This window comes from Phytophthora parasitica (assembly GCF_000247585.1).
Source record: "Phytophthora parasitica INRA-310 unplaced genomic scaffold supercont2.23, whole genome shotgun sequence".
Taxonomy (NCBI): Eukaryota; Oomycota; class Peronosporomycetes; order Peronosporales; family Peronosporaceae; genus Phytophthora; species Phytophthora nicotianae.
The window spans coordinates 592205-613556 of record NW_008649009.1 but is presented as its reverse complement, the minus strand read 5'-3'; the positions used below and the strand labels follow the sequence as shown (position 1 = coordinate 613556).

The following is a 21352-nucleotide window of genomic DNA, read 5'->3' as shown; positions in this document are numbered from 1 at the left end:
GCTAAGCCGACCTGCTCGCAGTACCTGATCATTTCGGCATGGAATCGATGTACTGGAGAAGCCGCTGCTCCGAAATACTTCCGTCTAGACCAGGAATGCCACCGCCTTCGCTTGCAACGAACTTGAAAATAGGCTCCTCGCACTCGAATCCACCGAGGTTGTACGGGGCCTCCGTAGGGGTGTAGATGACGCCGTCCACCTCATGCGTCACGCTCTTGGCGAACTTGGTCAACATGTACTCAGTCTTGGCCAGACGGAAGTGGTCTTTCATGCGCACGCGGAAGGGCTCCTTCGTGTAGTCGAATGACTTGTCCTGAACGAAAACACACATTGCAAAGATGTTAACAAACCGATTTCCTCCCTGCATTCTGTCATAAGCATCAGACCGTACATTTTTACGCGGCACAATGATCTCGTTCTGTAAGCACTGCAGCCGCTTTTCCAGCTTCTTCTGCCAAATCGGGGTGCCCTCCAAGAAGATGATGTCGAAAGCCAGGTATCGGGCGACCTTCGTGTCGTGATCTTGATCCTCCACGATAAGACCGTCAATCAGCGTGTTCACCTGGAACTCATTCTGAGTTGTACATCAATTCAAAGTCAGTGTCGACCAAATGCATGTTATTCAGCAACCAGCACGTACCGGCGCCCTCCGCCGCGGGAACTTCATCTCAACCTTCGTAAAGGTCATGTCACGAGACACAACGTACGTTCCGTCGGCAGTCACGTAGAGAAGACACCGGCGGCTAAAATTGCGCAAGAAAGAGTTGGTTAACCCGATCAAGAATTAACCACAACGCAGCAAACGTACCCTCGTGCACGCCAAGTAACCAGATACGCCTTGGTCAAGCAGCCCTTGCGCTTGTATGCTCCTTCCGCAACGTGTGTCGCTGTGAAGGGAATAGTCTAATGCATCCAGTACAATCCACATACGTAGGTTACCAGGAGGTGCCAACCGTTTACAGCAGCATTTACTTACCTCACATCCAGGAAAACCCTCAATACCCGTAAGTTTCTCCAGAGACTTGGTCAGCTTCTCGTGCTCCTCCGACGAGGTGGCAAGCGTCTCACCATACGTCAAAGGCTGCACCTCGTCCATCCACGAACGGATTTTTCGACGCTTTGCGGGACGTGGGTCCTGGCGGTCGGGAGGTATGTACATCGGAGCTTTGTACACAGGAGGAGTGGGAAAACTGCTAGGCGTCGTTGCTTTTCCGTTGTCGACAGGGAGAGCCTTCGCAGGCTCTGCACCAGGGATCGCAACCTTCTCCTTCCGCACAAACTTGTTCGCTCTATCCTGTTCCGTCACAACCTCATTGCCAACAGACGATGCGCTCTTGCGTTTACGAGTTTCGTCGTTTTCCCATCGCGGAGGGGCAGGAACGGCAAGTTGTGTCGACTCGGAAGGTAGTGTACTGTAGTACTTGCGGTACAACCTCTACAACAAACCAAAAACATCAACGCAAATGAGAACCCCACCTACCAGCTAATGTTGCTAGTGCATTGCATCACTAAAACTATATTACATACCTCAAGATAGTGTCTCGAGTAGATTCCAGGCGCGGTCGATTGCGCAAACTCGTCCACCGCAGCGTCCAGATTCAGTCCGCAATACTCCACCAAGAAGCTGCAATGGCATAACCATACTAACAATCAGTTCCATCTCCTAACAACTTCCAACACTACACAATCGCCACGAACCTGACAATGAGGAAGCCTACAAAATTGTAGCCATCCGCACCGTAAACAGCAACGTCCATATCTTTTCGTTCTCCCTTGAGGTGGTTCACCACAGCTTGGCAGAATGCTTCTACCATCTTATCATCATGGGCATCGCGATCCTTCTCCTCAGCGTCTGCAACAGCAGCAGTAGCATCCTGTAAGTCTCGATTCCATAACTATAGCCTCAAATTGCAAACCTTCGGGTGAGTCGACGCGCAGCTTGACATACTGAACGTCCCAGTCATCCCACTCCCTAGTACAGCACAGTACAGTGAGAAATCCGGCCTCAAGCCTTAAAATCCAGCACAAACCACGTACTTAACATCATGGAGAAAGGTATCGCTGCCCGTAGCATCAATAACGAGGCCCACGTTCACCACGGAGCCCGAACGAGTGTCTGCGATGAGCTTTTCCATCAGCGCTGATGGCGCATAGCTCTTCCTGGCGGAGAAGTGGATCTCGTAGCTGCAAAAAAAACATGTCAGTAGGCGTATTTGAAGGCCATGAATGACTGCCACGTACATAGAGGAGAGCGGCGCGCGGATGGGCAAAATGGGTGCGCTCTTGACGCGCGTCGTGTACTGCGGCGTCTTCTCAAACTGCTGCCATCGCGCTGCGTCCCAGCGCAGTAATTTGCGGCCACTGCCGTTCTTCTGCTGCTGCTGGGCGGCTCGCAGCTTGGCCGCCACCTCAGCGCGGGTTCCATCGTCGGTCATAGTGCGTAAAAAGAGGAGTGATGGTCGGGTTGCCCTTTGCTTCTTCCGCCTTGGCGCGCAAAACACGTCTTCAGAGCCGGAATGAGTAAAACCTCGGCTACTTCAAATTGATACAAAAACCTCGATTCAAAGATAGAGGTTTATTAGACAACAGGTACATATTTAAGAGGTAATACCGATATTGCAGGAAAACTTGTTTATACAGTAAGCAGTCACCTCGTGAAGGTTGCAACGAGCCGCAAGCATGCAGCGGGTGCTGAGTGCGTGGCGCAATTCGCGCAGCGTCTCCGCCAAGCAGGGTCATGAGGTATCTTTCGTTTTGTATGCTGCACACTACTAGTCCAGACGTTGACGCCAGGTGTGGGTCTTGGTTGCGGAAACAGGAGTTGCAGGAAGTTTTGACGAAGCTGCGCAAGCTCGGCAGGCAAGCCACGCTGGAGGAGGTGCGCTGCGAATGGCTGCAATGATGTGCTTTGTCGTGCGTCTGACATTGAATGATGTGATTCAGTTCAAAGAGTCGCCGCTGGTGGCCAAGCTAAACTCCCCCGTACAGTTTCACGGGTTGGGCAACATGATCTACAACAACTCGGACGACAACGATGAGGAGGTGCAGAAGGCGCTACACGTGTGGAAGATCGCTATGGACAAGGTAAACGAAGTTAGCACTGGGTGTCGATGCATTTATTCTAACGTAATGCGAGTAGGGAAGTGAGAAGGCCAAGTTCAGCTACGCATTGTGCATGAAGAAGGGCATCGGTAAGCGGGATGTTGGTGCCAACTATGCAGAGATATGACAACTGAGCCTCACAATGACTGCTGCTGGTTTCAGGTTTCCCGAAGAAGGATGCGGTGGGTGCTACCAAGTATTTCAAGGAGGTGAGGCAAACTGGTTGGCGTAGGCAGCGTTATGGTCAAGTTGACCAGGTCAACTAACATTTCTTTCCAGTTAGCAGCCACTGGGCATGGATGGGGAACTTTTGCATACGCCGACGCCTTGAGCAGTGGTGAAGGCACACGCAAGAATGAAAAGAAGGCCTTCGAGTTGTACAAGAAGTGTGCTGAAACAGGCATCCCACCAGCTTACATGAACGTTTCCAACATGTACACATCAGGAACTGGAACGGAAAAGGTAAGCATGAGCTCTGCTAAGAAGTTTTCGCTTGAACACTATACATATAACTGGCATTATTCTGTAGAACGAACAGGAAGCGTTGAAGTGGCTCATCAAGGCAGCAGAAGCTGGTGACCCGACTGCTAAATCCCGGTTGGGTGAGTACTATTCGCATGGCATTGGTGGTGTGCAAAACAATCAGGCTCGAGCTGTTCAGTATTACAAGGAGGCGGCCAGTGCTGGCATTGTTATGGCGCAGTTCAACCTTGGCTATCTGTTCCTCACTGGCGACGGAGTGCCGCAGGACCCATTGCAAGCTGAGGTGCTCTTCCGCAAGGCTGCCGAGAAAGGTTTCGTTATGGCGATGGTAAACCTTGCCCAAATGTATCGCACTGGGTACGGCAAGGTGCCCAAGGACCTGGAAACGGCGCGCAAGTGGCTAGAGCTGGCCGCTCCGCACGATCCGAATGCGAAGGAGCTGCTGAAGGCACTGACGGAGCCAGAAGATGCTAAGCAGGAAATCGCCGCCAAAAATTGATGCAGCGCTAGGATTTTGATTCAATTATTTCCTATTTCTATCTAGTTTAATTGTCTACAGGCTGAAGACGGACACGAATGCCTGAACTGTGCATACGGCACAGACGATGGAGCTGATTGCGAGAATAATCCACGCCATGAGTTTGCGACGGTCCGTGTTGGGTTTTTCGCGCCGAATGCACACGTAGGATACGCACGGTAAGACATACGAGATCAGAAGCCCAACGGTGGAGCCCATGAGGTTCCAAACGACAGCCACGCCTGGCGAAAGAAGCGCGATGGTAATGACACCACTCATGATGCCGACGGTGAGCAACACGTGCACAACAGTAGACTTGTATCTCCCTCCCGTGCTGGTACTAGGCACTACACCGCCATTAGAGGGCAAGAGCGCCGTGCCCTCGCTCATAGTCTCTCCTTCGTTCTCTGAATCAGTCGAATCGGGTGCGTCGTACACTTTGGCACGCGTACGCATGTAGCTACGGACGATTTTGGCGAGACGAAGCAGGTTGGCGCGGCAGGGCTGGATGATGAGTGGCAAACTCAGTTGAATAGTGACAAGTAATCCGAGTCGTCCGAGGTTCACAAGCGGATCATTGTCACTGAAGTTATTCAGAATATCCCCCTGAACACCACCCTCTTGCCGGAACGCGAACAGGTATCCCATGATACCGACCAAAATGTAGAACAGCCACGTCGAGAACATGGTAGACGCCACGATCTTTTTAAGACGGTGGCGCGTCGGCTTGTGCAGCTCGCGATAAACTGGCAGCACGTTGAAGTGGCAGAGGAACGACACAGAGATGATAGGGAACGCGTATGCAGCATCTGCCCAGCTGTCGGGAGTCAGCTTGATGGAGATCCCTGATTCCTCCTGGATGTCAAGACGGCTGAACGTAGCGTCCGCTGCTCGGACCGTGATGGCAATTGCCAGCACCAGCACGGACACAAGACTAAAAACGGAAGTGAATCGTAACGCGTCCATGGAGCGTGCGAGCAGCGCCGGCGACACGAGAAGCACGCAGACGATTGTCAGGATGTTCTGCTCCGCATTAGAAAGCGGTCGATTGTAGAGAAAACTCGCGCCAAGCGAGCCCACCAGATCCTTGGTGAGGATGACATACGCAACAAGCGTGAGGAAAGTGAGCAGCACGAGCAGCACGACGGTGATGCGTCCAGCCCGCGCGCCAAGCGCCTTGCGCACTACTTCTTCGTACGAGGCGGCACTCCCGCGACGACTGCAGCTCACGATGACGTAGAGACTGAAAGTGGAGGCGGAGGCGGCGGTGACCATGAAGATAAACGCGACAACGAGGCCGCATTTGTCGAAGGCGAAAGGCAGCGACAGGATGCCGCCGCCGATGATCGTGCTCACGAGATTGAAGATAGCAGACGGCGCCGTTGCGGTGCGCGTGGTGGCGTGCGGACCCGGACTGAAGAACTCGTGGCTCCCGCGGTTGCGCTCATAGCGGTACACGCCCGTGTTGATCATGCTGCCCTGCGAGGAAGGCGGCGCGGACTGCATCTCGATCTCGCGAAGAGGCGGCGGAATGGTGAATGAGCTGATTCTACGTACGAGCGCAGATGGATGATTGGGCAATCAGGTGTATCAGAATGACTTGGCTTTTGTATGCGAAGATTCTCGTGGCTTTTCGCCAACATAGCTAACGTTACAGTTGCTTCAACTTACTGACGTTGACGGTTAACTTTAGTTTGCAGTTGGAATTGCAACTTTGCAGGTTCTTCTCGGGGCTCCCACGGTCCCGTCGCGAAAAGCGTAAACCCGTGCCCCGCTGCAATGGAGACGATGGGTCCGACGCCGTAACCCCGGAAGCTGCCGCGGTCCACGACCGCAGGCTCGGCAAGCTCTGGGGCGTCGATCTCGGATCCTTTGCGGCCCAGACAACCCGACGCATTTTGGCCCCAAGTGTACAGATTCCCGTCAACGGCTAAGGCGCAGCTGTGGTGAGAAGATGTGGTGATGGCGTGACAGCGGATGTGGCGATGGCGTAGCGCTGGAAGACAAGCTGCAACGCAATCGAGTGGGCCATTGTATTCCAGGTCAAAGACAACATAACAACCTACTTGGAAGTGCCGCGTGCTTCTGTTTGCCCAAACCGAGCTGCGCATGAACAAGGTGAAATCATGGTTAAAATCTTTGCAAGACTGCTGAAGGTGTTGAAGCAAACCTGTCCTTGGAGGCCGCTTCCGAAGGCGTACACGAAGCCACCATTGCTGCCATTGCAGTTGGTTGCAGTGACTAGAACTCTCCGAGGTGCCCTAACAGGGAATGTTTCTTCTCGTTCACGTGCGATGCACAGTGTGTGCCAGCTGCCGCAGCTCACGTCCAACACGACATGATTCTCTAGAGCGCTTACGTGTTGAGGATGGAACGAACCGTCATTACTGCCAAGTCCAAGACGACCGCCGTCACCGCAGCCGAACGTAAAGAGCTGGCCATCAGCAGATACGACTGCAGTATGCACGGCTCCACAAGAGACACGCGTGATCCGTTTGCTTTGAAGTGCCTCTACAATTGTCGGGGTCGGGAAGCACAGCTGCAAGTGCTTATCTTTCACCCCAGCTCGCTTCGATTCTCCCAAACCTAGTTGGCCGCTCCAACAGCTACCCCAAGTGTACAGCCTTCCTTTGTCGGTGATTGCTGCAGTGTGGGTGTTGCCTACGCTGACAGCAATTACAAGCACTTTATTCAGCATCTTCACGCGAGTTGGCTCCTCTGTGACGGCCTTGGCGCCAGATTCACAGGTATTCGTCCCCAATTCGCCATATTCCCCCCTGCCCCACGTAAAGCATTCACCCTTGTCGCTTGTTATAGCAACGTGTCCTCCAGTTCGACCACAGGCGATATGTTTGGAGTGCCTGCTCGACAAACTCGAGATCAACCTTGGAAATAAAAAGCATGAACCATCACCACCACGTGCATGATGCTTGTTCTGTTCCACTTCTTCTTGCTGCTGTATCTTTGATCGACTTGCCTTTGCGCTGGCCTCATCAAATATGGCACGTCCAGCACCACCCCACGCGTACACTAGTCCATCTTCAGTACGAGCAAAAGCGAAGTTTGCGTCGAAGCCCTTCATTGTATAGCATTAGGACACAACCACCGCGAAGACATAACTCTGCAGAGTAATCCAAGTTCGTACCGAGTATACGCTCGCGACGTGTGCTCCACGAAAACTTTCAATCTCGGTGGGTATCTCGCAGGAACGACGGTGGCCCAAGCCAAGCTCTCCGTTGGTGTTGGATCCGAATGCAAACACACGACCAGAAGCTAAAACGCAGCATACGATGTTAAAGCGGTGGTGCTGCAGAAAAATACAACAATAAAATCTGATGCTGACCTAGAATGGCATCTTGTTGGAGCTCCAGCAAGCGTTGTTCTTCCAGACGAGCAAGAATTTCTGGCTCATGCACCCAATCTTGTATACGAGCAACCAACTCCAGCTTTTTGCCATCAATTGGTAGATCTAATAGCGTACATGCTGCATCTAACTGGTCCTTGCACCACACGGACACTTCAACTTCTCGCCAGAAATCCCGCGTCTTCGGTAAACTGCAAATTGCTACACCCTGGGTGAAAAAGAGAGCTGAAAGCATTAGTCAAGGATACACTTATTCCAAGATATCAACAGCACATTACACCTCGTACGAAGGCAGTTGCTCGCGGCTCCAGATCCTCTCGCGCTCCTGTGGGTCCGAGAGTCGAGCGATTCGCGCCTTCCGTCGCAGGCTCGCTCTTTTATTTTCTTCACTCCGCCCCAGCTCGTCCTTCTCCAACCTCATCTGAGCGTGGAGATCATCTTGCAACGCGGTCAGTAACTTCATCGCGCGCTGCTCTCGTACCCGCTCTAGCGGGTTCGACGCCATATTCTAGTTATCGAAAATGTTACAATGACGTAACTTGTGTCCTTTCGGTACATGGCTACATTCGTGACCTTGATGTGGTGCACGCAAATCAGCATGAACACGCTTGGGCTCGAGTACGAGTACGGCTCATCGTCGGATGAAGAGGACGAGCGTGCACGTCCTGCGCCACCTCCTCAGACTCAGCCTGACGCTACTGCTGCTCCTATCCTACCCAAAGTCGAAGCGCTACCAGTAGAACCCACCACCAGATCTGATGCTCCCGCCAAGCCAAACGAAGAAGTTGCCGTAGCAAGCGAACCGGTCAAGTCCGCTGCGGTCACTGGACCCGATGTCTCTATGGACGGCGAGGATCTAGAGGGGATGCTCGTGCGTGCTGGTATCCCACCGGCTTCCACTCCACTAGCTGATGGCAGCGAGATCCAGCAACGAATCGAGCGGTTCTTGCGGGTACAGCGTGAACGGGGACAGGATTTTCAGACAACGCTGCAGGATAAGAAGGAAGTGCGCAACCCGTACATCCTCGAGAAAGTGGTTGAGTACTTTGGCATCGACGAACTACAGTCTAACTTCTCTCCCGATGTGTTTGACCCACACGGCCTGCCACTGCACGAATATGCTGACGCATTGGCTTTAGAACAGAAGAAGCGTGCTGATGCTCGAGCCCAGCGCCAGCTCCAGCAGCAGCGGGGTGGCGCTGATCCTCGACAGGTTCGGTTTGTATCTTCCAACTCACCAAACCATGCAGGGTGATTATTGTCATAAAAATTTAGACAGCTGCAACAGCAGCTTTATTTCGATGCTTCTCCTGCTTGAGCTCAATTCGCCCGTGACCCTTACCGAGACCTCTACTACGCCCATAAGCTGCTGCGTCTTGCATTTTTGCAAGATCCTCCTGATGGAAATTTAAATCTTGCTCAAGGCCTTTGATTCTGGTTTTCGCGGAGTTCAACGCCGCATCCATCCTCGCCAGTTGCTCGTCCGCCGCTTTCTTCGCACCGCCCCACTTTGCAGTCTTTCCTCGATCTCGAACAAACAAGTAGCGTTGAGTCTCTAGATCTGCCAGTGCTTGGCGACTGCGCAACAGGTCACGTTTTAGATTTTCACAGGTAGTGGCCTCCTTTCGGACATCAAGTTTGATCTGCTCGGCATTGCTGCAGTGCATACATGGGAGTGGTAATGTGTGAGCTCTACATCTTGGCACCAGTGCTGCCGTATCAATCACGTGGAGATCCAACGGGTGTGCATAATGACAGCGCCCCAATTTTTGAACGTTAATGCAGACGCCGCGCTGTCTGAATGAAGGGCAAATTGGTCGTTCAGATGTAGTTGGGGGATTGCTATTCGGTGAATGGCCAGACCCGCCAGGGTCGCCAGTCATGACTGCGGTTGCGGTGTGTTGTTTTCGTCCATTTTCCGGGTAAAGTGCCCTTGTCTGGTCGATCTTGGAGAACAGTTTCTCTAGCGGGATATGCGAACACGGAGGTACTAGCGTACACTTAGGGCAGCGACGAAGAGGTTCGCTCATCCGAAGAATAGAGAGCTGAAATGGTGGTACCGCAGGTGAATTTGAGCTTCCGCTGGATGTTGGCTGGCAGATTTTAATCACGTTGGCCTGGCTGATAAAGTATTGTTTGAGGAACACTTCGTGTAGTTTCTCCATGCAGGGTATCAACTTGAACGAGCACAACTTGGCAAGCTCTTCCAGCCCTTCACGTGTGTACCCAATCTAAGAAAATGAACTTATTGTGGGCAACCGGTACAGTGCAGAAGACAAACAGCATGCGTCTTACCCGTTCTTGCTGGCAAATAAACAGCAACTTGGTCCGGATGAGGTTAGCTGACAATGGTCGCAGGTGTACTGCCATGGATTGAGTTTTTATTTGCTCCGCAAGCTTGCTTACATCCGGACGTACAAGTAAAATCACAAATACTTTCTTTAGATTTGCCTCTGCAAGTAACGGAGCGAAGAAGTGCTGTTGCACGCTAGGAGTAATACTGGAGAGATGGCAGTAAATGTAAGCAGGTGTAGCTATATAAGACAGCTCGAATGTAAAATGTGTACCTTTCGAATCGTTCAATTATCAGAAATGATGGAGATCCAGTTTTCGAAGCATCCAGACGCCTGACTGCTTCTTCCAACTTCCCCTGTAGAGCTTTGTCACTAGAATCACCATCGGTGGCAACGTTTAGTACGCTCAAGCTGCATCGGTATAGTAAAAAGTCTTACGCGAATTCACTAGCGTTAAGCGAAGAGAAACGACACGGTTGTTCTGGTGTTGCTGATAGAAGAGTTTTTCGGAGAATACCAGCAAATGCGGCCTTGCCGGTGGAATGTCCACCCTGAGCAGTAACAAAGACACAACTCAGTTTGGTGCAAAAGCAGCTAAGACTGAAAAGATAAGCTTACGCTGATAATGAAGTTAGTGAAAGCTGGTGCAGTGTCCGTTTCTGAATTACTAGTGATTGCACGGAGGCAAGCTGCTGCTGCTGGGTTGCCCAGGAATTGCTCAATGTCCTCGGCCACTAGGCGTTTTTTCCTGCAGATTAAGAGGACGTTGTTACGTTGCCTTACATGCTAGCAAAGTATGAGAAACATCCTACCACTCCGAGGCGCAATCGAGTGACAAACTCGGGCAGCGAGGCTTCGACGGTGGCGGAAATGAGTGATACAGCGCGTCAAGCTCTGTCCAGAAACCGAAGGAGATTCTCCAGTTTGGATTCCCTGGCAACGGCTGCTGTGTGCCTGGCCTCGAGCTTCTGCTAGCGGTGGGCGCTCGCTCCATCTTGCACAAAGGCCCAAACGTAACCAAGTTGAAGTGCAAGATACAAAACCTCTCTATTTGCATACCATACAAACGTCAGCACATTTCAACGTTCGATGAAGCGGCGTGATGCAATTAGAGGGGCAAGAGCCCTGCTTATTTTTGCGCAGATCCAACTGACAGTCTCCTTGCACGTTAAAGCTTCGCTGCGATTCCAAAGTGCGTACTACCTAGGATGACCCTCCTGTTCGCCTCCCGCGTGCTTGTCAAGCGCGCTGGCGCCTTTACGACGCCTGTAAGTGGTCGCAGCGTGTATACTAAGGGCCTGGCCAAGGACATGATGAGCAAGTCCTGCTACAATGGCGTCAACTTCGTCATCCCTGAGAAGGCCACCGTGTTTGAGGCACTGAAGCGCATGGCGGGTATTAACCTCGGCTGTCTCGCCGTCAGTGGCGAAGGCGGCAAGTTCGTAGGTATCCTCACGGAGCGCGACTACCTGAAGAAGGTGGAGCTTCAAGGGCTCACGGCCAAAGACACACTCGTGAAGCAGATCATGACGAACCGAGCCCGTCTCATCGTCGCTTATGCGAATGAGACTCCCAGCCAGCTTATGACCAAGATGCTCTCCAGTGTAAGGCTTATGCGTGATCTGCATGTGTGTAAGTGCTAACTTAAATTTCTTTTGCTCCTTGCGTTTTTTCAGGACATTCGTCACTTGCCCGTGGTCAACGACGATGGCGATCTAATCGGCATGCTGTCCATCAAGGATTTGGTGCGCGAAATCAACCGTGAGCACGACGCCGACATGGACACACTCAGCAATTTCGCTATGGGCCACGGCGGTCACTTTGTGTTGGACTAAAGTAATCGCCGCCTGCTGTAGAGGAATGAATTATCTCTACACAATCCTCCCGCTTGATTTACCGAATGCTAGAGCTCCTGCTGTGCTCGCTCGTCTCTTTGCTCGTAACGGATTTTAAACTCGAGCAATGCTGCATTGTTTTTCCCTTAGCGACTGGACTAGTTAAATCACGAATGCGAGTAGTACAATTGGCCTTGTCTGAATCTGGCGAGTTTAGTGACAAGCCAAGGCTTATCATGAGCAGTTCCGTTTTACCTGCCGGCCACAGTACGCCATCGAGCTCTCTATGGCGTGAAAGGCTCGCTATTGTGCTTTCAGATCCAATCGTTCTCAGATACGCCTCGGCTGCTGACTCAGCGACCACAATCCGCCCGTGGATGATGCAAGTTCGCTACCCAGCAGCAACACCGATAGCTTTACTCGAATAAGGGTAGTTTGTGAGCACGAATCGTACGTATCCTTCTCTAAATCAAATACTCGCCGGAGCGCGACTATCAACGACTTGAGCCGCCCCATTACCATACAGTCCGACGAACATCGGCGTCGCCTTCTGGGCTTGGAGCTCTACAGGGTATCGAAAACGTGGTACCCATGTCTAGAACCCTTCTGACTCGTTTCTGTTCAGTTTGAAGCGAGCAGCCAATCAGAAGTCTCCATCAGGTCGCACTCCCACTCTCTGCAGACAACGCGAGGCTGTCCAAGGTCACTGTACAGTACGCCAACTCCATCAAAAGCCCGAGATCGAGCCCGCCTTCCTGCAGCCGCCACTACTCCGCACGCGCCTTCGCCTCGCTCGCTTCGTCGGCATGAGCGACGCGGGTCCCAACGCGTCGCTCTCGGATGCTCAGGAGGAGCGACTACAGATCGTTGGCTACTTGTCCAGCGCGCTGTCGCTCTCTGGGACGCTCTACGTGCTTGCACACTTCGGTTACGCACACTGTTGCAAGCCACGACGACTGGAGTCCTTCACTCCGCAGCAGCTACCACTCCAGCTCCAGCGCCGCCAGCGCAACCGCATGGACTTTATCGACAAGCTCGTGCTTGTACTGGCGCTCTTTGACCTGGTTACCATCGCGACGCGCGCTGTCGGCCGCGGTGTTGTGCATAACTACGCGCTCTGTCGAGCGCAGGCAGCCATTACACAGGCGGGCAACCTCGCTAGTTGTATCTGGATCTGCTGTATGGCCTTCAACCTCTATCGCTGGATCGCGGGCGGTGAGTCCGATGCAACGCGAGAAAGAAGATTTCCTTTGTTCTTGGCCTTTGCAGTGGTTCCAGGAGCGAGCTTGGTCGTCTTCCACCTCATGAGTATGATGATAAAGGGGAGGGAATTTCTTTAAACGCGAACTGACGGTTGTGTGTGTTGTCCAACGGTAGCAAACAAGTACGGCGACGCGACGTTTTACTGCTGGCTTAACGAGATCCGCTACATGTTTCTCAATTTCTACCTCTTCTATCTGCTCATGATTGTATTCAACTTTGTGCTGCTCGCACTTATCCACTTTAACATGAAGCAGCGAGTGGCAAGGTGCGTGCAATTCCTAACAGTACAATAGCTCTTTTGGTTAACACTTCTACATGACATTTGGGTTGGCAGACATGATACAGTGGAGGCTGACACTTCTTCCATGCTGATTCGCCGCAAGTTACTGCTCTACATTCTCGTTTTCATTGCCCACCGCACGCCAATGATGATCTACCGCGGTAAGTCGATCTTTTCCATCGTTGATGAATAAAAATGAAGAACAGTAACGTTTTATATGTCCAAAGTTTTCGAGGCTGGTGACATGGACAGCTTGAGTGTAGGCCTCGCCATGCAGGTGATCCAAGATCTAAATGGGTTTTCCAACTCGATCGTATATGGCGGGATATGCCGTAGACGAACTAAGGACTTGCCACCACCGCGTGAGTGTGAGGCAGAGAGTGTATCTTCACCGACTGAAAGCATTTTGGGCGGCTACGTTGTAAAGAAGCGTCCAGCCGTCGCGGAAGATGAACATGACTCCATAGTCCGCTCATCTGCGAGGATTGGAACTGCCTTGACTCAAGCAGGTCGAAAGGTTTCGTGTGAGTCGGACAGTGGAGAATCGAGTGTAGACAAGGGTAATCACTCTCGCAAAGCTCAAGAAGACCACAGCTACAGTTACCGTACTTGGCACCAGCGTTTGCAAAAGCGCTTCTCGTTGCATCATCCATCGCCACCTGCTGCAGTCGAGCCCAAGAAAATTGCCATCTTCGCGTCCACCTTCAACATGGGGGAGAAAGATGTCAATGAAAGCGAGCTGGTAACATTGTGCTCTCTAATTTTTCTTTACGGTGTTAACTAATCTCTAACTGCGCGTATGGTGCATTACAGCGTGAGTGGATTCCATTAGGGCAAGACGTGTACGTGATCGGTGTGCAAGAATGTATGGACCTCGCAGACTTGCAGATCAAAATTCTACGCCACCTCGTCTCCGGATCTACCAGTAAATACGTGCACTACTCGCGCGAGATTGGCAAGCGAGCTACGGCGTTGGGTTATCATGGCTACATTGCGCTCTGCATTTTTGTACGCGCTACAGCTGTAGCGTCGGGTCGCTTTCGAATGCCTCACAGACAAAGCAGCAACAAAAACGCTCAAGAAGTATTTCGCGGCAAGTCATTGTTGCTCTTCGGCCGCGCATCCAACAAAGGAGCTGTTGGCATATCGTTCCGCTTCGACAATACGTCGTTTGCGTTCGTAACATGCCATTTGGCGTCCGATTCATCAAGTTTAAAGCGAGCCAAACGCAAGAAAAGCACCAACGCCCTTCTACAAACTCAAAAAGCTGGCGACAATTCTGTGGAGATGAATTTCACCGGAAATGCACGGAATAGTGGCGGGGACAGCGGACAGAGCAAAACTTTAGGATATGATGGAATGACTATAGAGGCACATCAACCACCATCGAAAGTGGAGCGACGCAACCAAGATGCGATGGAAATTCTACAGCAGCTGTACTTGGACGAAGAGGACTATGGCTTTGGTTTCTCGCATCTGCATCATCACAGCTTTATTCTCGGAGATTTAAACTATCGTATGACTCGCAAAGGAGCGACACCGATGGATATGCTAGAGCTCCTTGTGAATGCTGGAAATGAACAGCATCAGACGTGCGAAGACGTTTACACCATGGAATTATCATCACCATGTTCGCCAGCGATGCTTCAGACTTCAGATGAAGGTGACTTCCGACAATGTGTAACTCCCAAAGAGCAGAGCCCAACACCAATCGTGACAGCACGAAGAAACCACCGGTACGCCAGGGGGCGTGCAGGTACATCAACAAGCAATAGCGACAGCAGTTCAGCACCGTTCTCGTTAAGAACACTGGTCGAGGAACACGATGAGCTGTACCAGTTATGCCGCTCACAACAGCTTTTCCACGGCTTCCAGGAAAACGAAATCACGTTCTTTCCAACGTTTCGCCGAATTCGCGGACAAGCTCTTCGAGAACCACTCGACGCGATCTCATTTCAGCAAAACTACTCACTTGTAGCCACTCACGGCGGCTACAGAGTGCCGTCCTACACGGACCGTATATTCTACAGCTCGCTAGCAGGAATGCGGGACGCACTGCGCTGTGTATCCTATGAATCTTGTGAGGCAGTGACCTCGTCGGACCACAAGCCAGTGTCTGCCTGCTTTGAGGTAGAGTTATTGACGTCACCCCAGAAAGCTTCTCCAGCATCTCTGTTGGCGGAAGACTCCCAGTGGAACGCAAACTCGACGGATGCCAACCCCATGATCCTCCGTGCTGACCGTACGCTTTCTTCTGCGCGGATGAAAGACGTCCCAGGTGCATGTGAGCTCCGCTTACGGATCGAGTTTCGGTCTATCCATTGGATCGACGCTGTCGACTCTGCATTGTTCGACCGCGCCGAGCACGTGGAATTCGGGTTCCTCTTTCCATTGCCATGTGAAGATGTGTTTGCCCACCAACGCAAGCTCCACGAAGTAGCTGAGCACTTGACGTTTGGCGGGACTGATAGCGGAAACTCCGGTGGTATGGGTTTCGCATCGACTATCACTCCCACCTCCAATTTCCACACGTTAAAGTGGCATGAGTTCGTAAATGGTGGGCTAAGATATCACACCATGGCAGGCGCTCTTGGTCGCAAGCACGTAGCTGTGGTGTTGCGCTCGCTAGGTCGAGGCCGCTCATTATCCAAGACCTCGTCCGCTTCACGGTTACTTGGAGGTAGCTGCTCGCTGTCTCCGCACACCAGCAACAACTCGATCGCCTCCACGTGCTCACCGACCCCACACAACAGCTCTGTAAGCTCGGCGTCATCGTTTTCTTCGGAAAAGTTCTTTGGACATGGCACCTTTTGCGCCGAGGGCATGGGCAAGAAGCGTGATGTGTGTGTGCCACTAACACTTGGAGGAAGACTACTTGGGCGTCTTCAACTTCGGGTATCGCTGCAAATGCGTCAGAAAAAGTGACATATGCGTGCGGAAGCGAACGAAAGAAGTGCCACTCGTAATTGTACCGCACTGCGATGTTTTATTTGTAAGTGTAGTTAAGCATGGAAGTAATAGTGTCAACCTGAATGTAGTGGGATAAGCAACAAGTTGTGGTTTCTCGAAAATATATCCATTCGCAATATTGTTAACTCATCACAACTTGACAAAGCGACAAAACGTTATATGTCTATGCACACGTGATAGTTGTCACGTCAGGCCACGTACACGTTCTTACAGTACGTAAGCGAGAGACCAATGTGGAAACTGCCCGAAAAGGACATGACTTTATCTACTGAAGTGCAGTTGATAGAACAGGAGGTATGTCAACCAAAATTATAGGTTTACATGGCTTGTAAATCTATAATTTTTGTCTTCGAACACCGGCATGCCTGTGATTTTCGCACAGAGGAGATTTCCGCGTTATTAACTGCAACATGTTCTCAGCCCAACGTAAATGGCTCATGTGCACGTCCCGCCGTTCTAGCATGTTTCCCCTTGCTGCACGTGTCTGTTCGTCGCAGGAAAAACAACTGCGCGGTGCCGTATCAGGTAACTGTTGCTGCTTGTGAAGCCAACTTAGTCGAAAATTCAGTGGCTTCGTTGAACCGTGGAGTTCCGTCTTCGTACAGACCAACGACAACAAAAAAGCAGAAGTCGATTTTTGTACGACGAAAGGCAGCGAGACTGCGGCCTACGTAGCCCGCACCTTGATGGCAATCAACTGGTATGCTCCTTGTTTGATGCATGCATATTTTCTTAGTCGATAGATAGGCAACAGAGTGTAATACACCTCGCATTGAAACGAAAAACTGGTATGTTCTTTGAACGGCACACCGAAAATGTCCGTCGAACCCTTCAACGCTGAAAATGCTTAGCTAGCTAAGCTCCGGCCATTGCCAGTACCGCGCTTCAAGAATTCCATGACGACTAAAAAAAAGGTAGTACGGTATGGTGTATTTGCTGTCTGAGCACCACGGTCTCGCCGCTCAGTGCGTGTCGGCAAAAGTTTCCCTGGACAGCGTCGTTTTATAATTTATTAAGGCACACTGAGAATACAAGTGAGCAGTGTCACCTACCTGTTGATGACCTCAATTGCTTCGGCGCCAAGGTAGACTGTACGGCTGCAGTGACTGTAGTACAGTCATATCTCCGCTGGTTGTTTGTCTTCCGCGGAGAAACCAACAAGCAAGTACCAGGCGGGAGCCCGAAAACTGCGCTGCACAATATATTGAAGTTTCTCACCATCATTTTTTTTTTAACACTAAACACGCTACAATAGTTGTCGTGCTTCACCGAGCTCGCTGCAGAAATCCGTGCGGTAGGTGGACTATAGGATGGCGCACATTTTGCAACATACGCAGTACGTTACGGCGGTGCATGGACACGCTAAACGTATCTGGCGCAAGCGATACGCGCAGCGCTCTTCAAGGGCGCAAAGAGACGCAGTGTGACCGTCTCTGCAACGAAGGCGCACCAGAAATACCATAATCCAATAGACCAACTAGTACTGAAATCAAGGGATAACTTTGAGTATTATTTCCACGTATCACGGATGAAGAAACTAACAACTATATTCCATGTAGCAGCGGCTATCGCCAGACAGAAGCTACTACCGCCGTCTTGCGTACAATTCACGTGTGACCAGAAGGTTCAAAGAAGTTTTTCTCTTGCATGCTCTTATAGTTGGAAATACTTACTATTAGCAATTAAACATGTTTTTTTTTAGAAGAAAATAACTCTGAGGCGCGCTTGAATTCGTCCAAAGAGCCTAGTGCATGGTAGCTGTTGGGGAATATCCACACCCCCATGCATCTATACATGTATTGTGTTCCATGTTGTGATCGCATCCAGATGCACTAGTTCCGTAGTATCCGTACCATTGAAAAAATTGAACTAATTCCACTGGTTTATGACAATTTTCCGACTAAGTACATCTGAGCCCATAGACTACCCCAGCGTTACTTTAGTCTCACTGGAATGCTTAGTGAGCGCGCGTGGCTGTGTGACGACGCTTAGTCGGAGAAATCTTGACTTCTGGTTTTTGCTTAGTCCCGGCCTACCGGTGACAATACATATCTGTATTTCAATTAAACCTCATGGAACCAATCGCAGTGCTGAAGGTGGCAGCGGCATTCTCGTTGACATCACGGCAGTGGGCGTACTAAGTGATAAACCAGTGGTTTAAAACCACAGACCTATTCACGCATTCGTCGAGCATCACTCAAGTCCCTGTATCCGCAAGCTGGCTCATGTGGACACACTTTGTTAAGCTATGTTAAGTCGTGAATTCACAAACACTTAATCAGTCAAAAGTTGGTACTAAGTTTTTTTTTTCTGTTCTAAACCGGCACGCATGCCCTCATTAGCTGCGGTTAATCAACTCACCGCAAGAATACACGTGAAGTATATTTTTCCACTACTACATCCCCTTCCCAATAATTGCACTCCTGAGGTGGACGCGCCCATTCCATGTAGGGTAACAATTCCTATGCCAGTGCTGACAGAGACGTTCCAATGCATTGCCCAGCTAACTACCGCTCCCAGGATCAGGGTGTGACGATGACGCGCTGTTACTGTCTTATTTAAATTATCATGTGAGCCCCCAGCTTTGACTTGATGTCTCATTTAGATAGCAGCCCTTCGCTCATGGACAGTATGTGCTATGGGCAACTCGTCTTGCCAGTCGCCTCGGTATTGACACCGCGCATCATAGAGCTGCGATCACCGATTTTAGTACTCCACAGAATTCGTCTGGTCTGCGGAAACTACTTGCGTTTTGTAAGCTTGTGCGACCGTACCAACTTGTGTCGCGCCCCGTGAGGGCGCACGAAATACAATCATCCGACCTTAAAAGAGGCCAACACGCTCGCTGCATAGACAAGAAAAGCACTGCCCGAGCCGCAGCCGAAGTTTAACGCGCTCCTTGTCTACGGAGCCTCCATTGCGACACGGACAGGCAGCCTCGCTGCTTTGGAGACACGGACACTCTTCAATAAGCGAGATCAATTCAGCGACGGCGCCACGCGCGCTCGACGGCGGCTACGGCGTTGTAAAAGACGATAGTCGTCGTCAGGACATCATACATCCTCAATATCGACTTGGTTGTGAAAAGAACGACGAAGGCCGAGTCCCCGGTCTCATCCTACCCTTCACGGCCTACAGCGACGACGCCTTGGTACTAAGCAAGCCCACAATGCACCACACCATTGACAAACACGTCAGTGACTACCCACAGTATCACGACCACAGCAGCAGCACTGACATCGGCGAGCTAAAGAGAGATCCGAACGATACTGGAATGATAGCGACCCCAATCTACGAGCTGGATCCAGACATGATGGGCATGCTTGCTAACAATTGGAACCTGAACGCCGATCAGCCACAGACACCCGTGGCTGACTGGAGCTACGATCCAGCGCCTGCCAATTCTCAGCCGCTCTACGATCCGAACGCGCTCATGGTGGGCGAGAACAACCAGCCTGATTCCGCGATAGTGACGCCGACTACGAGCACCATGGGCATGACAATCTCGGCGCTGAGCTTCTGTAGCGGTGGATCCATGATTAACAGCAACAGTATGCAGCAGCCTATGAATCCTCCAGTGGATCCGTTCATCGGTGTGGACAGCAATTTTGTGATGCCGTACCAGGCTTGCGAGACTCTGCCTACGCCTTACAACAGAGGAGCCACGTACAACCCCCAGTTTGACGGCGCGAATATCAATGCCGCAGGGATGAACCAGTGTGCTTTGAATAGGGATCACCTGGTCGACAACCAGTTGAGAGAGAACTCGGTTCCATACTTCAGCAGCAACAACACACCACAGACCATGATGGATATTCACCCTACGTTCCAGGACGTCATGGGCAATAATGCGCTATTAAACGAGGTGGCCCACCCGCCTGCTGCCACCTTGGCGGCAATGAACGGAACCGCAATCCCCGAATTGGCGTTGCTGGAGGACGATGATAGCGACTGGAACGGATCCTCGTCTGGTTTTTCAGCGGTAGGATCATCGCCACTGGCCAATAACGCCATCCCAACGGATACGACACAAACGAACGTTGTCTCGCAGCTAGCGCCGTCTCGGATGAAGGTATCAACGAACACGGACGGAATCAAGAAACCCAAGCGGATACGCCGGCTTTGCTCTGTCGCTGGGTGCGGCAAGCGTGCACGATCACAAGACTTGTGTATTGCCCACGGCGGTGGCCGTCGATGCATGGTGGAAGGATGCGAGAAGAGTAGTCAAGGAGGAAACATGTGCATCAAACATGGAGGTGGCAAGCGTTGTAAATACCCAGGCTGTGACAAGGCCGCGCAGACCAACGCACTGTGCAAGGCGCATGGCGGAGGACCACGCTGTCAGTTCCCTGGCTGTACGAAGAGCTCCCAAGGCGGCGGATTTTGTCGTGCCCACGGAGGTGGTAAGCGTTGCGCAGCTCAAGGATGCAACAAAGGGACGCAGCGTGGAGACTTCTGTGCGCTGCACGGAGGCTCTCGATTCTGCGAAATCCCAGGCTGTATGCGCAACGACCGCGGCGGGGGCTTTTGTGCGCACCACGGTGGGGGTAAGCGGTGTAGCGTCTCAAACTGCAACCGCTCGTGCAGGCGCAATGGTCTGTGCTCGACGCACCTTCGTCTGCTAGGACACGAGGCCGACGACAAGGTCGCCAATGCCCCCACGCCGGCTGCGATCTCGGCCGCCATGTCAATCAGCATGGATGTGTCGTCTGTTTAACCAGTCTTGCACCTCATTGTTGAAATCTCAAGAATCGTGACTGCAAGTATCCACGTAGTAATTATGGACTTGGAATTATTAATGGCCAGCTGAACACTATCGTGCTGTTAAAATAAAATTAGATGGAGCACGCTAGCAGTAAAATATAGCGTGCTGAAGTATTGTTCATCCCTGCGAATTTCTAGAATGACTTCCGGACCACAAAATTGTACACCGAAAAGATCGTGTTGAAGTTTCAAATTTAACTTCAACTAATTGGATATCGTAATGTCGTTTCGGGCGGAAGTACTTATCGGAACTGATTCAGTTCTCGCTAGGACGATTGCAGTGTATCTCTCAGCTAGACAGCAGCGAGAACATTTAGGAACAGCGTGCTTTTTTTTTACGGTTTTAAACACTAAACTACAAAAGTCGTTATTATATTGTGTTGCGATGTACTGGTTCACAGGTTGACGCTCTCTATGGAGGTTAGCTTTTTGGTCCCGAATGGGTTTTGTGCCACCGGCTTTTGTCCCAAAAGGGTTTTT

At 51.4% G+C, this 21352-nt stretch overlaps 9 protein-coding genes across 15 annotated transcripts; 6 read left to right on the top strand and 3 right to left on the bottom strand.

Annotated features, from left to right (window-relative positions):
* Positions 1 to 28: 28 nt before the first annotated feature.
* Positions 29 to 2435, bottom strand: PPTG_10865 (hypothetical protein; the record flags this gene model as incomplete). The annotated part of the gene is made up of 10 exons (XM_008906349.1): positions 29 to 313; positions 392 to 574; positions 641 to 743; positions 809 to 903; positions 977 to 1435; positions 1528 to 1624; positions 1699 to 1852; positions 1917 to 1972; positions 2038 to 2184; positions 2242 to 2435. The coding sequence occupies 10 exons, from the start codon at positions 2433 to 2435 to the stop codon at positions 29 to 31; spliced, it is 1773 nt and encodes a 590-aa protein (XP_008904597.1).
* Positions 2436 to 2626: 191 nt separating this feature from the next.
* Positions 2627 to 4113, top strand: PPTG_10864 (hypothetical protein). The gene is made up of 7 exons (XM_008906348.1): positions 2627 to 2742; positions 2819 to 2878; positions 2944 to 3084; positions 3140 to 3191; positions 3265 to 3311; positions 3382 to 3564; positions 3632 to 4113. Exons 1-7 carry the CDS (start codon positions 2680 to 2682, stop codon positions 4082 to 4084), a joined length of 999 nt encoding a protein of 332 aa, XP_008904596.1. The 5' UTR covers positions 2627 to 2679; the 3' UTR covers positions 4085 to 4113.
* A 25-nt stretch (positions 4114 to 4138) lies between these two features.
* PPTG_10863 (hypothetical protein) lies at positions 4139 to 7971 on the bottom strand (the record flags this gene model as incomplete). Its single annotated transcript, XM_008906347.1, has 7 exons — positions 4139 to 5651; positions 5774 to 6110; positions 6169 to 6205; positions 6273 to 7178; positions 7248 to 7375; positions 7446 to 7674; positions 7747 to 7971. The coding sequence occupies 7 exons, from the start codon at positions 7969 to 7971 to the stop codon at positions 4139 to 4141; spliced, it is 3375 nt and encodes a 1124-aa protein (XP_008904595.1).
* Positions 7972 to 7997: 26 nt separating this feature from the next.
* PPTG_10862 (hypothetical protein) lies at positions 7998 to 9097 on the top strand. The gene has a single exon (XM_008906346.1). It carries the CDS (start codon positions 8023 to 8025, stop codon positions 8719 to 8721), a length of 699 nt encoding a protein of 232 aa, XP_008904594.1. The 5' UTR covers positions 7998 to 8022; the 3' UTR covers positions 8722 to 9097.
* PPTG_10861 (hypothetical protein) lies at positions 8568 to 10779 on the bottom strand. Its single transcript, XM_008906345.1, has 6 exons — positions 10573 to 10779; positions 10379 to 10508; positions 10199 to 10311; positions 10034 to 10132; positions 9762 to 9966; positions 8568 to 9697 (listed from the first exon to the last, which is right to left on the bottom strand). Exons 1-6 carry the CDS (start codon positions 10752 to 10754, stop codon positions 8738 to 8740), a joined length of 1689 nt encoding a protein of 562 aa, XP_008904593.1. The 5' UTR covers positions 10755 to 10779; the 3' UTR covers positions 8568 to 8737.
* Positions 10780 to 10899: 120 nt separating this feature from the next.
* PPTG_10860 (hypothetical protein) lies at positions 10900 to 11914 on the top strand. The gene is made up of 2 exons (XM_008906344.1): positions 10900 to 11364; positions 11437 to 11914. Exons 1-2 carry the CDS (start codon positions 10969 to 10971, stop codon positions 11593 to 11595), a joined length of 555 nt encoding a protein of 184 aa, XP_008904592.1. The 5' UTR covers positions 10900 to 10968; the 3' UTR covers positions 11596 to 11914.
* Positions 11850 to 16236, top strand: PPTG_10859 (hypothetical protein). 7 transcript variants are annotated; one of them, XM_008906337.1, is made up of 6 exons: positions 11850 to 12166; positions 12221 to 12903; positions 12973 to 13123; positions 13193 to 13299; positions 13366 to 13880; positions 13952 to 16236. In XM_008906337.1, the coding sequence occupies exons 2-6, from the start codon at positions 12402 to 12404 to the stop codon at positions 16061 to 16063; spliced, it is 3387 nt and encodes a 1128-aa protein (XP_008904585.1). In that variant the 5' UTR covers positions 11850 to 12166; positions 12221 to 12401; the 3' UTR covers positions 16064 to 16236. The 7 variants fall into 7 exon arrangements, with proteins under 7 accessions (XP_008904585.1, XP_008904588.1, XP_008904586.1 ...); XM_008906340.1 differs by having other exon boundaries at positions 12973 to 13299; XM_008906338.1 differs by having other exon boundaries at positions 12221 to 13123.
* Positions 16237 to 16339: 103 nt separating this feature from the next.
* PPTG_22796 (hypothetical protein) lies at positions 16340 to 18100 on the top strand (the record flags this gene model as incomplete). The annotated part of the gene is made up of 5 exons (XM_008906336.1): positions 16340 to 16402; positions 16529 to 16633; positions 16714 to 16808; positions 17364 to 17402; positions 18070 to 18100. 5 exons carry the CDS (start codon positions 16340 to 16342, stop codon positions 18098 to 18100), a joined length of 333 nt encoding a protein of 110 aa, XP_008904584.1.
* An 899-nt stretch (positions 18101 to 18999) lies between these two features.
* PPTG_10858 (hypothetical protein) lies at positions 19000 to 21096 on the top strand. The gene has a single exon (XM_008906335.1). The coding sequence runs from the start codon at positions 19278 to 19280 to the stop codon at positions 20823 to 20825; it is 1548 nt and encodes a 515-aa protein (XP_008904583.1). The 5' UTR covers positions 19000 to 19277; the 3' UTR covers positions 20826 to 21096.
* The last annotated feature ends 256 nt before the right edge of the window (positions 21097 to 21352 follow it).